The sequence below is a fragment of the Electrona antarctica genome, assembly GCF_951216825.1.
Source record: "Electrona antarctica genome assembly, chromosome: 3".
In the NCBI taxonomy this organism is placed as follows: Eukaryota; Metazoa; Chordata; class Actinopteri; order Myctophiformes; family Myctophidae; genus Electrona; species Electrona antarctica.
The window spans coordinates 38,700,253-38,712,591 of record NC_136808.1 but is presented as its reverse complement, the minus strand read 5'-3'; the positions used below and the strand labels follow the sequence as shown (position 1 = coordinate 38,712,591).

The 12,339-nt window shown below is 41.0% G+C and overlaps 1 protein-coding gene across 1 annotated transcript in view; it reads left to right on the top strand.

The window, feature by feature from the left end:
- The window catches only part of cep89 (centrosomal protein 89), a 109,739-nt gene that overhangs the window by 29,218 nt on the left and 68,182 nt on the right, over positions 1 to 12,339 (top strand). The window contains exons 12-14 of the mRNA XM_079497739.1: positions 2,085 to 2,168; positions 7,026 to 7,129; positions 9,296 to 9,411. Of these exons, the coding sequence (XP_079353865.1) occupies positions 2,085 to 2,168; positions 7,026 to 7,129; positions 9,296 to 9,411 (304 nt within the window). The remainder of the gene's footprint in view (positions 1 to 2,084; positions 2,169 to 7,025; positions 7,130 to 9,295; positions 9,412 to 12,339) is intronic.

Sequence of the window (12,339 nt, the reverse complement as noted above, 5' to 3'; positions counted from 1 at the left end):
TGATCATACGGTGTGACACTAAATCATTTGGTGTGACGTTCCAAATAGTGAAAAAATCATACCTTTATTAATGATGAAACCATTAATGTTCATGGATTACATAGCAAATAGTATCAGGAAGAGTCACAAATATTTGTGTAATTTTAGAGAAAGTTGTGTCACAATAAATACAAAATATGTTGAAAGACCGACAACATGGGCCTCACATTGAGTGTTGATTACGAAAATAATATACAGATTTAAGAAATTTTCACAAAACTATAGTGGATTACAGGTTAGTTATGATAAAGGACTTTGATAAAGTGAGTAACTTAAGAAAGGTGTACTCCATTTTCATTTTATAAACAATTATTGTCATGTCACACCATAATGATTTTAGGCAACAAAATGCTGAATAAATTCTGATTCCAATAAAATATCTAAAAACAAAATATGTTTCCATAAAGATGAGAGTGAGTAGAACAAAAGTAAATGATTTTTATTCCTGTTATTTAAAGGTTTTTAAAAAACACTTTTTTAGGGGTGTCACGTCACTGACCAACATACTGTAGGAATTTACCGACTAATCGATTAGTTGATTTGACCACCTCCTAACCCCTACAGTATTTTATTCAAAAATGCAAAAAAAGCAAGAAAATCTAACAATCAAAATGTTTAGATATAGGTCAACATGTTGCATTGTTTCTAAACTATTTGAGCTATTTTTGACAATTCCTTAACATTTTTGATAATAACATGCCCAAAACCTAGGTGGCCAGGTTGAACGTGGTTTTAATCAGCACACTGTGTTTGTTGCATACAACAATGACCAGCCTTGTCCTGTTGGCGAGGTTGAGAATGAACATTCTAAAGGGCCTTGCAAACGGGGAGCGATAAAACGCGCCTATCGTTCATTTTCAATGAGACCTGCGTTTTTGCTCGGATAAGTCGCGGTACGACAACGCAAGCGTATTTACGCGAGCGCGGTCCCGTGAATTTGTTGCGCGTGTGCTCGTTACGTGCACACGCCCGCGACTCACCAGACCTAGATTCTGTTTAGCTTTTTTTTTTTACGCTTGCGTTGTTGCGCCCCTCTGGAGCAGAGCTGTGTTGATCCAGGCTGCGTTCCTCGCTTCACGTTTGCAAGGCCCTAAATGTTGCAGAAGGAGGAGAGGACACTGGAGCAGCATGGACATTTAAGCCTTATATTAGGTGCACAGTATACAGAACGACTAACGTTTCGACCTTGCGGTCTTCATCAGAGTCATAGAGGTGGCAGCATTTGGGCATGTCTTTAAGTACAGGCTGGGCTATCAATGAGCCAATGACAAAAGCCCATGTTACATTTAATAACCATTTACTACCAGCAGTCTAAACAGTTCAGAGTGTGGAGGAAAAAACGCTGTTGAACAGTAAATTAAATAAAGTAAAACAGTGATTCAACCATATAAAAGCCATACAAATTTAAAACATTATTTAGGAACAACAGTGCACATACATAATTAAGGGCCTTGTGGCCAAATATATAGAAAAAGGAAAATACAGAGGCACAACAAAAACATTACAATAAGACCGCAAGGTCGAAACGTTAGTCGTTCTGTGTACTTAGCACCTAATAAAAGGCTCTAAATGTCCGTGCTGCTCCAGTGTCCTCTCCTCCTTCTGCAACGTATGTCCTTGTACCTGTGAAGCACTGGACCAGCCGCTCCAGGCTTGAGGCGCGTTGGTAGACTCCCTTTGGCCCTAAATGTTGATTTTACTACTACTACCACTGGCTATTGAAAGATTTAGACAAGCAGAATGAAAGGTTATATCTAGACTTGAGATTTGCTCCTCAAGAAACTATTTCAGCATGGATAAAAAGCATAAAAACAAATAGTCAACTGACAAAGTCTTGACTAAGACCAAACTGATTGATTAATAAATGATTCGACTATGAGGGGAACAGACACTTGAACGCACTCTATAGGACAGACAGTTTGCTACTGGTTGTCTCAGTAGGACAGACAAACAGTAATTCATTATTCTCTGTAGAGCAGTATTGAGGGGACATATTGTAAATGTTGCTGATTTAGTGTGTTGTTTGCTGTCTGTCCCGTCTGCAGCTGGATGTGAAGTATTTATGTCCTCTGCTGCTAGCGTATGAAGACAGGATTAACGAGAAAGACTCTCTCCTAAAAGATGCTGAGGTAAGGCTACTGTATGTGTAACTGCACAAAATTGTGCACCTGTGTCTGTTCTGTGCTCCGTGTAATTATGAATGTGAATGCTGTTGTGTGCCTTTTCCAATTGTAATTCAGTGAATTTTGTGTGAATTTTAATAGGGTATTTCTAAAGGAATCATTTGTGGAATGTTGTGAATTGTTGAATGAGTATCTTGTCGTAGCCCAGATTCTTTTTTTAATAGCACATACTGTAGAAAGAGTATAGGCTAATGAAAACATACAGTGTGGAGAGGGACACTAGAACATTACATTTGGGTAAATAATTGCATTTGGTGTCTCACTGTGAGGTTTGTAAGACCCAGGGTCTTAGACCCCAAATATGTTCTGCTACTGCATGTTCTCAGCTACTGTATGCATGTATTTATAGCCCCTCCTATGTCCAGCTTTGAGGGTTAGTGTAAACACAAACATTGTTCTAACACAAACATTGAATGCCATTGATAATGAATGGCCAGCTTTGAGCGTTTGTCCCAACACAAACATTAAATGCCATTGATAATGAATGGCCAGCTTTGAGCGTTTGTCCCAACACTATAACATTGAATGCTATTGATAATGAATGGCCAGCTTTGAGCGTTTGTCCCAACACAAACATTGAATGCCATTGATAATGAATGGCCAGCTTTGAGCGTTTGTCCCAACACTAACATTGAATGCCATTGACAATGAGCATTGCGTAAACACAAACATTGAAGACGAAGGTGAGGACGCAAATTCTGATTGGCCGGAATGAGATGATGTATGATGATGTACGATGATAAGAGTGCCCCTCACTTCACACGGGTGTGATTTTTATGTAAATCACTTGACATTGCCTTTGTGTGTATAAAATGTCTAGCCTTGGCTTTATTGTTGGATTGGCTTCCATTTGCCAATGAAAATGATGTCTTATGGTCCATTAGGACGGAGGAACCAAGCCAGCAGCTGGTCCAATCACAGCTATTAAATGTTTAGTGTTCCAGCCATCCAATTAGACTGAGATATGGGGTGTTGTGTTTGGAGAACAGACAGCTTGTACTCACAGAAAGACAGCATTTTATAATACCGAATATCTGCTATTGTCAGTCTGGAACAAGAGTGACATACATTAATTATAGGGGAAAAAAACAACCCCAGAAATCTCAAATTGCAAGTGGGCCACAGAAGTCCACTTTTTCCTTAGTTTTATAATAAATGATTGCATAATGTAAATCATAGATGACCTACAGTATGTCATAGATACCTGACGTCACAGGCCGGTCACATGAAGTCCGAGATCCACATTGGATCCATGGCATAGATCTTGAGATCCACATGATTCAACTTCTTCTGTGTACTACATTTTTACTCCTATATTTTATAGTGTAGATTTTCGTCTTACACAAAGATTAAATTCCCATTGACAATGAATGGACAATTTACATCATAATTATGTAGATCAAATCGGCTATTTTTGTCCTACACAAAGAATTCCCATTGACACGGGTGTGATTTTTGTTAATTTCGACTGCAGGTCGCATTTGAAAACTTGCATTTCCCATCAGTCCGTCAGTCAGTCCGTCACCCCACGTCTCCATATATGGTCATGCCTCATGACATCACGTGCTATCATGTGACATCAGGGATGGAGATCCCTGAGCCCATGTATGGAGATCCCTGATGTCATCAATATTGGCCAACAACTCTACATCTGACCTCAAACCCTTAGATCTCCATATATGGAGCTGAGTTGACCTGTTCTGCCATTCCATACTGTATGTTGATCCTTCCCCATCCATCCTTCCTCTTCGATGTCTCCCTTTTGACTGATACTTGTCCATTCAAACTCTAGACTGGCCCACCCCAAAGTTATTAGTACAGCCACGCCTGGCAGCCGGCGAAAACTAGAGTTCTCAACAGGCCCGAAAATTAAGGACCGGCCCTACCTGGGCCCTCATCAAACCATGTACTCTCAAGACACTGCCCCGTTGCCACCCTTAGATCTCCATGAAACTGACCTGTTCTGACATTCCATATGTTGATCTGACCTCATCAAACCCTGTACACTCAAGACACGCTCCATATATGGCCAGTACAGAATTAATTTCATATGTTGATCTGACCCCCATGCCAAAGTGTCAGAGCTCGCCCAGCAGTCTGCCGTCACCCAGGAGGATGCGTGCACGCGACCTCGCCCTTTAGGGCGTCTTACTGGTAATCATGTTAATGGTTTAACTGCTCGTGGCGGAACGTTCCAACAGAAGGAATCCAACCAGCAACTGCTTCTCGTGTAATGTTCCGTCTGATAAGCTTTATTATTGATATCAAACTGGATCAATGATTTATTTTTTTAAATTATTATTTTGGCTTGGCCTTTCCTTCTTTAGCGATCCTAGACCGTATTGCGCAACCGCGCTGCCGTCCACCTCCCATTATACAGGCTGACTAAAAAGCTGAATAACTCGAAATCTACGGAGCTCTCCATGGTTTGGATAAAATGTGCGATGTTCGGAGGTCTTTGCTGATTATCCGGTGGTTTAGATGGAAACATTTCTAGAGCAAGGATGGCTTCATTTTAGCTCGCTAGCATTGACGCTATTTATGTAGCATTAAAGATGGATGGACAGGATGTCAGTCCAGTGCGTGCTGCATTGAAATAGGCTCGGCAGTCTGCGGTTGGCTCTGCGTCCAGCAGGAGGCAGTATATGGGTTAATTATTCATCATTTTTCTTCTCAGTACTGTGTTCCTGTATACCGTTTTGACTTCTGCATTTATGTTGTCAGTGATGTGTTGCCACTGCAGCACTAAAACATATTGCACAGCTATTTCTGCTTCCTTCTGGAAATGTAGCACAACAACAACAAAAAAGGCCAACTTCAGCCATCAAGCTTAGGTTAAACTGTCAAAAATGTCTAATGTAAAGTGCACATATTCTGTTTGAAATGTAGATATTATAGATCCTTTTATCCATGATTGAGGTGACAACTGTCTAAGAGCTCTTACAGAGCAGTGTCTGTGAGACGAGGTGACAGAGAGATAATCTGCTTGACATCACAGGCATGCCACGGTATACCGAATTTCGGTAATACCGCGACAGGAAAAGCCACGGTGTTGATACCGTGAGATTTCCGAGCTGACGGTATTTTAATACAGCGTCGGTGGGCGGCGCATGCTGCGCATATGCAGTGCAACTCCACTTGCAGACTAAGGCAAAACATTTATTTTCACCACACAGCTGCAGTAGATTGAAAAGTTGCTTCCTACCTTTGAGTTAGTGTTGCTGAAAGACACCCAGATCCAATTGTATATTCCATATTTCCATGTAGCCTACTATGTGTGAAGTTGTGAACTGTCAACACGGCACACAGAGTTGTGATCATGCGCAGTTGAGATTACGCACTAGCTCTGCTGCAGCGTGCAGGGTACAAAACGGCCATTAGGGGGAGCTATTGATTAATTGATTGAATACTTTATTGGCAGAAATGTAATCAGTATAGGGTACAGTCAAACACATGTCCAAAGGGATCACTGAAAAAAGTCCTTGCAGTCTTGTTTCCATTCAGGTCCTGGGTAATCAATTCATAATCATGACAAGTCACATGACAAATAACAAAATTGAAATTATCATAAAAGGTAAAAATACAAAATAATATATGTAGGCCTACAGGTTGGGGAACAAAGAAGGGCTTATAAGGAGGTAGGGGTAGTCACTATACATAGGTGGGGGGGGGCAATCTTTTTTTTTTTATTATTATATATAAATACCGTGGAATACCGAGGTATAGGTTATCAATACCGGCACCGTACCGTACTGTAAAATATCATACCGTGGCATGCCTACACACCCACTCTACCCCAATTTCTCCTAAAGTAGTGACATGTGTGACAGCTCTGATGTCACCTGAACCAACCAGCTATTGACCATAATTGTCAAGTAAATTATGGATGGAAATTAGGTCTAATGTCCGCCAAATATGATGTATTGTGGCAACACAAACTGCCAAAATAAATGCCATTGACAATGAAGGGACAATTTCGTCATAATATGATATATTATATACATAATTATGTAGATACATATTGTAGACGAGCAAAAGCGGCTAACCAATCACAAAATTCATTTCAGTTCAATGAAAGGAGAAATTAGGTCATATGTGCCTCAAATATGACGTCATTGTGTGTGTGTGTCCGTCCGTCCGTCTGTGTACAGCTAATCTCCGGCACTGTTAACCTGGTCGATGCCAAATTATGCACACACAATCCCTAGATGCCAACGATGAACCAAAAATCCCGCAAATCGTTACACAGTATCTCTATAGTCATGTGTTCAAGACGGATCTGTCCGATATTTCATATTCCATCCTAATTGCCAAACATTGGCTTTCAAAGTTTGCAGGATTGGCCCGTTTTGAACAAAAAAACGCAGCGTGTAATTTACGTGAAATCTTTCACAGACTTTCCTACTAAGCTGAGGAATATATCCCACCCTTTTCACATTGGCCTGTTATAGCGCCACCAACAGGTGGAACAAAATGCCTCAAATCATCAAATTGCCATCCAAGGCGTAAGAGAAAATGGCACCCTTTTCACATTGGCCTATTATAGCGCCACCAGGAGGCCACAACCTAACCTGCCCTGTTGGAGACCTGTGCCCCGAGGGGCACTTTATCTAGTTTATTAATGTCATCATCCCTTTAACCATTAGGATCATGGTCGTATCGTATGTGATTGGAAGATGTACTGTATGAGCATGGACTTGCCTTGACTTCATGACTCATGATGTGGGCTCATCTCCTGTTCTTGTTTCTTGCTGGCTTTCAGGAGGAAAGGATGAGGAAGTGACGTGTTCTTGTTTATTTCAGGAGGAGATGAGGAAGTTGCGTGTCCGCGTGGACGAGGTTGTCACAGAAAACCAGAAGTTTCACGAACAGCTGACGGACACTGGAGTAGTCAGCCATAATGACTGGTGAGGCTATATTGTGTGTGTGCGTGTGTTCGTGCATGTTGTCATGTGTGTGCATTTGTGTGTGTATCCGTCTATCAGTGCATATCACCTGTCTATCACCAGGGATGTCCCGATCACGTTTTTTTGCTCCCGATCCGATTCCAATCAATAGATTTTGAGACATACCGATCTTTCCCGATCCGATCTTTATATTTTTATATAACACTTACGCCATATCACAATAGCAAATATCCTAATCTATGTCACTCTAGTCTAGTCTGTTGACATCACATTATCAGCCCCTCCCCTAACCCCTCCCCCTTTATCATACAACTACAGCTGTGGGTGCGGCTTAAGTTCAGGTGGATCACCAGGCATACTTAATGAACTGGTGGGGTGCCCACATAAAAACGACATTTTAACAAATACTGTACACTTTTTTTGAAAAAAATCTTCCTCCTTATATAACAATAAGACCTGATGATCATGTTTTAGGGTGGAAAAAAATCACTCCATCTTTAAATAAGTTGCATATCAGCACCCCCACCACCTCAGGACATTGTGGCACTGCAGCTAAAACAGCTTCAGAAGCAAAAAAGAAATGCCATGGACTGGTTATATCAGAGTGGTGATTGAGGCTCAAACCATTAGAAATTAGTTTGACGGACATAGACAATATGATATTAAATGTTAAAAAAAATCATGTTATAGCTGCTTTCAAAAGTGCTATATAAATAAAGTTGTACATTATTATTATTATTATTATTTCAACACTGTTCATTGGACATCATGTCCTTGTAGGAATAGAAGCATCTGCAGCTGCACTCACTATAAGTGCCACCTAAACAAAGTCAAGGCAAGGAAAGTTTATTTGTATAGACCTAGCACATTTATATACACCAAGGTAATTCATAAGACACAAAAGGCATTCAAGGACATGGAAGGCATTTAAGAGCATAAAATACAGAAATGAAATGCAAACAAAGAAACGGGTATGAGCTGGCAATGTATTTATTTGTATAAGGTTTTGGAGAAGGCAATATTATAAAAGCCATTATTTGACTCAGTGGTTGAGCTTTCTTAGTTCATCATGTTACAACTCTAGCAGCTGCATTCTCAATGAGCTGTAGCTGTCTGGTAGGACCTGAGAGAAATCAATTATACATAGCATTTTAACCAACTTGAAATAAAAGCAATTATACGTTTTTCAAAGTCTTATTTGGACACAAATCTATACATTTTTAACCTATCTCAGGAACCGGACTCTGCAAGAGACAGACACAGGGTTAGAGTTAGAGCACACATACAGTAATATAAACTGGCCGTGTGACCTTGTTATAGAATGTCATACATGATCAGCTGAGAGTTGCCAGAGTCACCCATCCTCACAGATGGCACCTTAGGTTCCTAGACCATAACCCATTGCCACAAGGCTTAATAAAAAATCACACCTGTGTAAACTGAGTAGTGCAACTCTGTGTGGGGGTCCCCGGAACTTCCAGACCCACTGGAACACGCCCATTGTGCCAGGCCGGTTCCGAAATGGTTGAGAACTGACAGAGTTACCGTGTGGGGGTCCCCAGGGGCTCCCTCTACTGTACGTGTCACTGTACTGTACTGTCACACCCAAAATCACGTAATGGCTGCTAAAAACTCAGCTTCCCATCATGCAGCTGTGCACAGTGTGAAGCTCAACAGTGCCACTTTGTCACCTGTTGGTACACTAAACATACATACATACATACATACATACATACATACATACATACATACATACATACATTACATACGAGGTCCCCACTTTCTGTCTCATTCTCTTCATTTCCTCACCACCTATCTAGTTCCCATTATTATTTCTCTCTTGCTTGCTGTCTCTTTCACTGGGTTATCGACAACCTCTCCCATTCCTCACTTTTTAATATGCGTTTTCTCTGTGTTTTCTCTGTGTGTGTGTGTGTGTGTGTGTGTGTGTGTGTGTGTGTGTGTGTGTGTGTGTGTGTGTGTGTGTGTGTGTGTGTGTGTGTGTGTGTGTGTGTGTGTGTGTGTGTGTGTGTGTGTGTGTGTGTGTGTGTGAGAGAGAGAGAGAGAGAGAGAGAGAGAGAATGCATGCGTGCGTGCATGAATTTCAATCTGCAAGAAATGTGCTCTGTTAAATGAACTTGACGACCCCCTTCGTTTCTCATCCAGGCATGAGCTAAAGGAGCAGGCTGCCCTGGTCCTCCAGGAGAACCAGGTTCTGATAGAACAGTTGGAGCTGCAGCATGTCAAGACTAAAGAAACACACAACAAACATCATAATGAAGGTACTGTCTCAGACAGACTGACTGACAGGCAGCCACAACATACATCACACTGAAGGTCCCTGGTACACAGACTTGAGAGACAGACAAACAACTATGGCTTATACTGTTAGCTAATGGTTTTCAAAGTTTTATGCAAGGCCAAATGTCATGCAAACCTGTGAACGAAAATAGCCAATATACAATAATAATGTGTATAATTCATTGTAATAATAATACATAATCATAAATCATTATAATGTGTAGTTGTCACAAATTCCCGAGGCACACCTGGACTTGTCTCCAGTGTTTACAGATTCTGCGAGAGAAACAAGCAAACAGATCTACGAAAACAAGCTCCAAAGAAGCGACTAGGCTCAGTACCGTTGTCCGCCGCTAGGCATAAGCACAGCACCCACTGCGAGTGTGCATATAGGGCACCACAGTGCAGAGGGGACACCAAAATGAGCCAAGCCGATCTTCATAATAACTCAATTATTACATATTTGAATTGTCTCCACCAGCCGAAGGCATGGGGAGATTATGTTTTGCACTCCGTCCGTGTGTCCTTGTGTCCGTCCATCTGCGTACAGCTAATCTCCGGCAACGTTGGCCCGGTCGATGCCAAACTGTGCACACACACTCCCTGGATGCCAACGACGAACCTCTGCCCCAAATTTTCCACAGTGGACTGTTATAGCGCCACCATGAGGCAGATATTACTCGTACAGATTTGATCTATACATCACGCAAATCAAATCTCTACAGTCATGTGATCATGACGCGTCCGTGTCCGCTTCACCATATTCCATCCCCATTGGCTAAGATTGCCTTCCAAAGTTTGCAGGATTTGTCAATTTCCTACAAAAAGCCTCAAATCATTAACACGGCGTGCGATTTCCGTGAAATTATGCACACACATTCCCACTAGGCCGAAGAAGAAATTTTTGGCAAAACACATTTCTGTACATTACTCTTACACATTTTTGAGTGGTGTAAACCACTCCTACAACTGGCTTTGTTAGTTTGTCTGTCTGTCTGTTCGTACCAAAAAATGAGCATGGTTGCTATGGTCACCCAGTTCACACGGGTGTGATTTCATTACGTCAGACATTACGTCAGACCACAGCTGATCAGTCTATATAAGACCTTACACCACTCAGTTCACACGGGTGTGATTTTTTCCATACATCACGCAATAAAATTGGTATACACTATCTCCATAGTCATGTGATCGACACGCATCTGTCCGCTTTCCCATATTCCATCCCGATTTGCTAAGATTGCCTTCCAAAGTTTGCAGGATTGGTCCATTTTGAACAAAATGCCTCAGATCTTGAACACAGTGTGATTTCCGTGAAATTATGCACATTCCCACTAGGCAGAGGAAGAAATGCAACTTAAATGTTTACACCCATAACTGCACCAATCTTTGTATAACGTTCAAATCAAATCAAATCAAACTTTATTTGTATAGCACATTTCCAACGACCGAGGTCGAACCAAAGTGCTTCACATCACAGAGCATAAGAACATACATCGAGAGTAATACAATAATAAAAGGAAGGAAAAGCATTATGTAAAAAATGTCAGAACAGAACAATATATCAAAAACAAAAGGCAGTTCCATAGGTGCATGGGCACATGGTGCATAGGTAGGCTATAAAGGCCACGGTAAACTTAATTAGGAAACGCGATTGAACGTTGTATGCGCTATGTTTCTCCTATACATATTTTGTCCAAACATCACAAATTATTATCCTGGTGGAGACCTGTGCCCAGAGGGGCACTTTGTCTAGTTTAAATGAGATTAAAAACACAAATACAATTAGGCACCATAGCATTAGACCGTTTAAGGCAATTAGAAAAGGCTATAGGCTACTGGAATTCTCTGCCGCCGAAATAATAACGAATCACAACCTGCGTGCAGTCTGAAGTTTTTGTGTCCCCATGTGGATCTGTTTAGAGCTGAAGCGGCACCTCCTCCCACACATACGTTTACATTGTTGTAAACGTATGTGTGGGAGGATTGTCAAATTGTCAAAATATAAGAAAAAATATTGAAAATGGGGACAGTATATACTGTACAGTTGGAGGGGGTACAGCATTGCGTGAGCAGAGTTATGTCACATTGCATCATTATATACATGCTGCTAGTATATAGTATAAAGCTTTTTCAATCAAATAGCACCTTTTGCAGTCACTTTGGAACAAATAGCAGCATTTTTTCTCAAAACTATTTATACAAAAAAGCCTCAGATTTAAAATGTGTTTAAAGGTAGCAGCTCTGTTTACATGTGCAGTAGGTCTAGATGTCTATACGGACAGATAGTAGTCCTTAGGGTGGTTGTATTCCATTGGCCAACCTTCTTTTAACGCAACAGTTAACAACTTCACATATATTGCTGCTGTGTTTGCACATTGTTGTATTTCTCCCAATAGGTATGGGAGTCATTCTCTCTCTCTCTCTCTCTCTCTCTCTCTCTCTCTCTCTCTCTCTCTCTCTCTCTCTCTCTCTCTCTCTCTCTCTCTCACTACCATCTCTCCCTCCCTTCTCCCCCACCTCTTTCTGCCTGTCTGATTCCATCCTTTTCCACCGCTCTCTATTTCCTTTTTGTATTGTATTTGGTTGTATTTGCTTTTTGTATGGGTTTTATTTTGTTTTGCCTTTTTGTTTTCCATATGGGTTGGAAGATTTGCTATTTTTGTTTAGTCAATACAGTCTCAGCCTTTTCAGACTGTTGTCAGTTTTTTGTGTAAAGCATAATTTACATTTAAAGGTTTCATGACATTCATTTTCATTTATTTTTAATTTTTCGTTTTTCTTTTAGGTTTTATGACCTCAATTACACCCAATCAACCTGAACCTTTAACATTCAGTGGATTTTCTATGGCTGGGATTTTCTCCGTCTGTGAAGCCTTGAGCTGCAATGAAAACAGGCAAAACTGTGA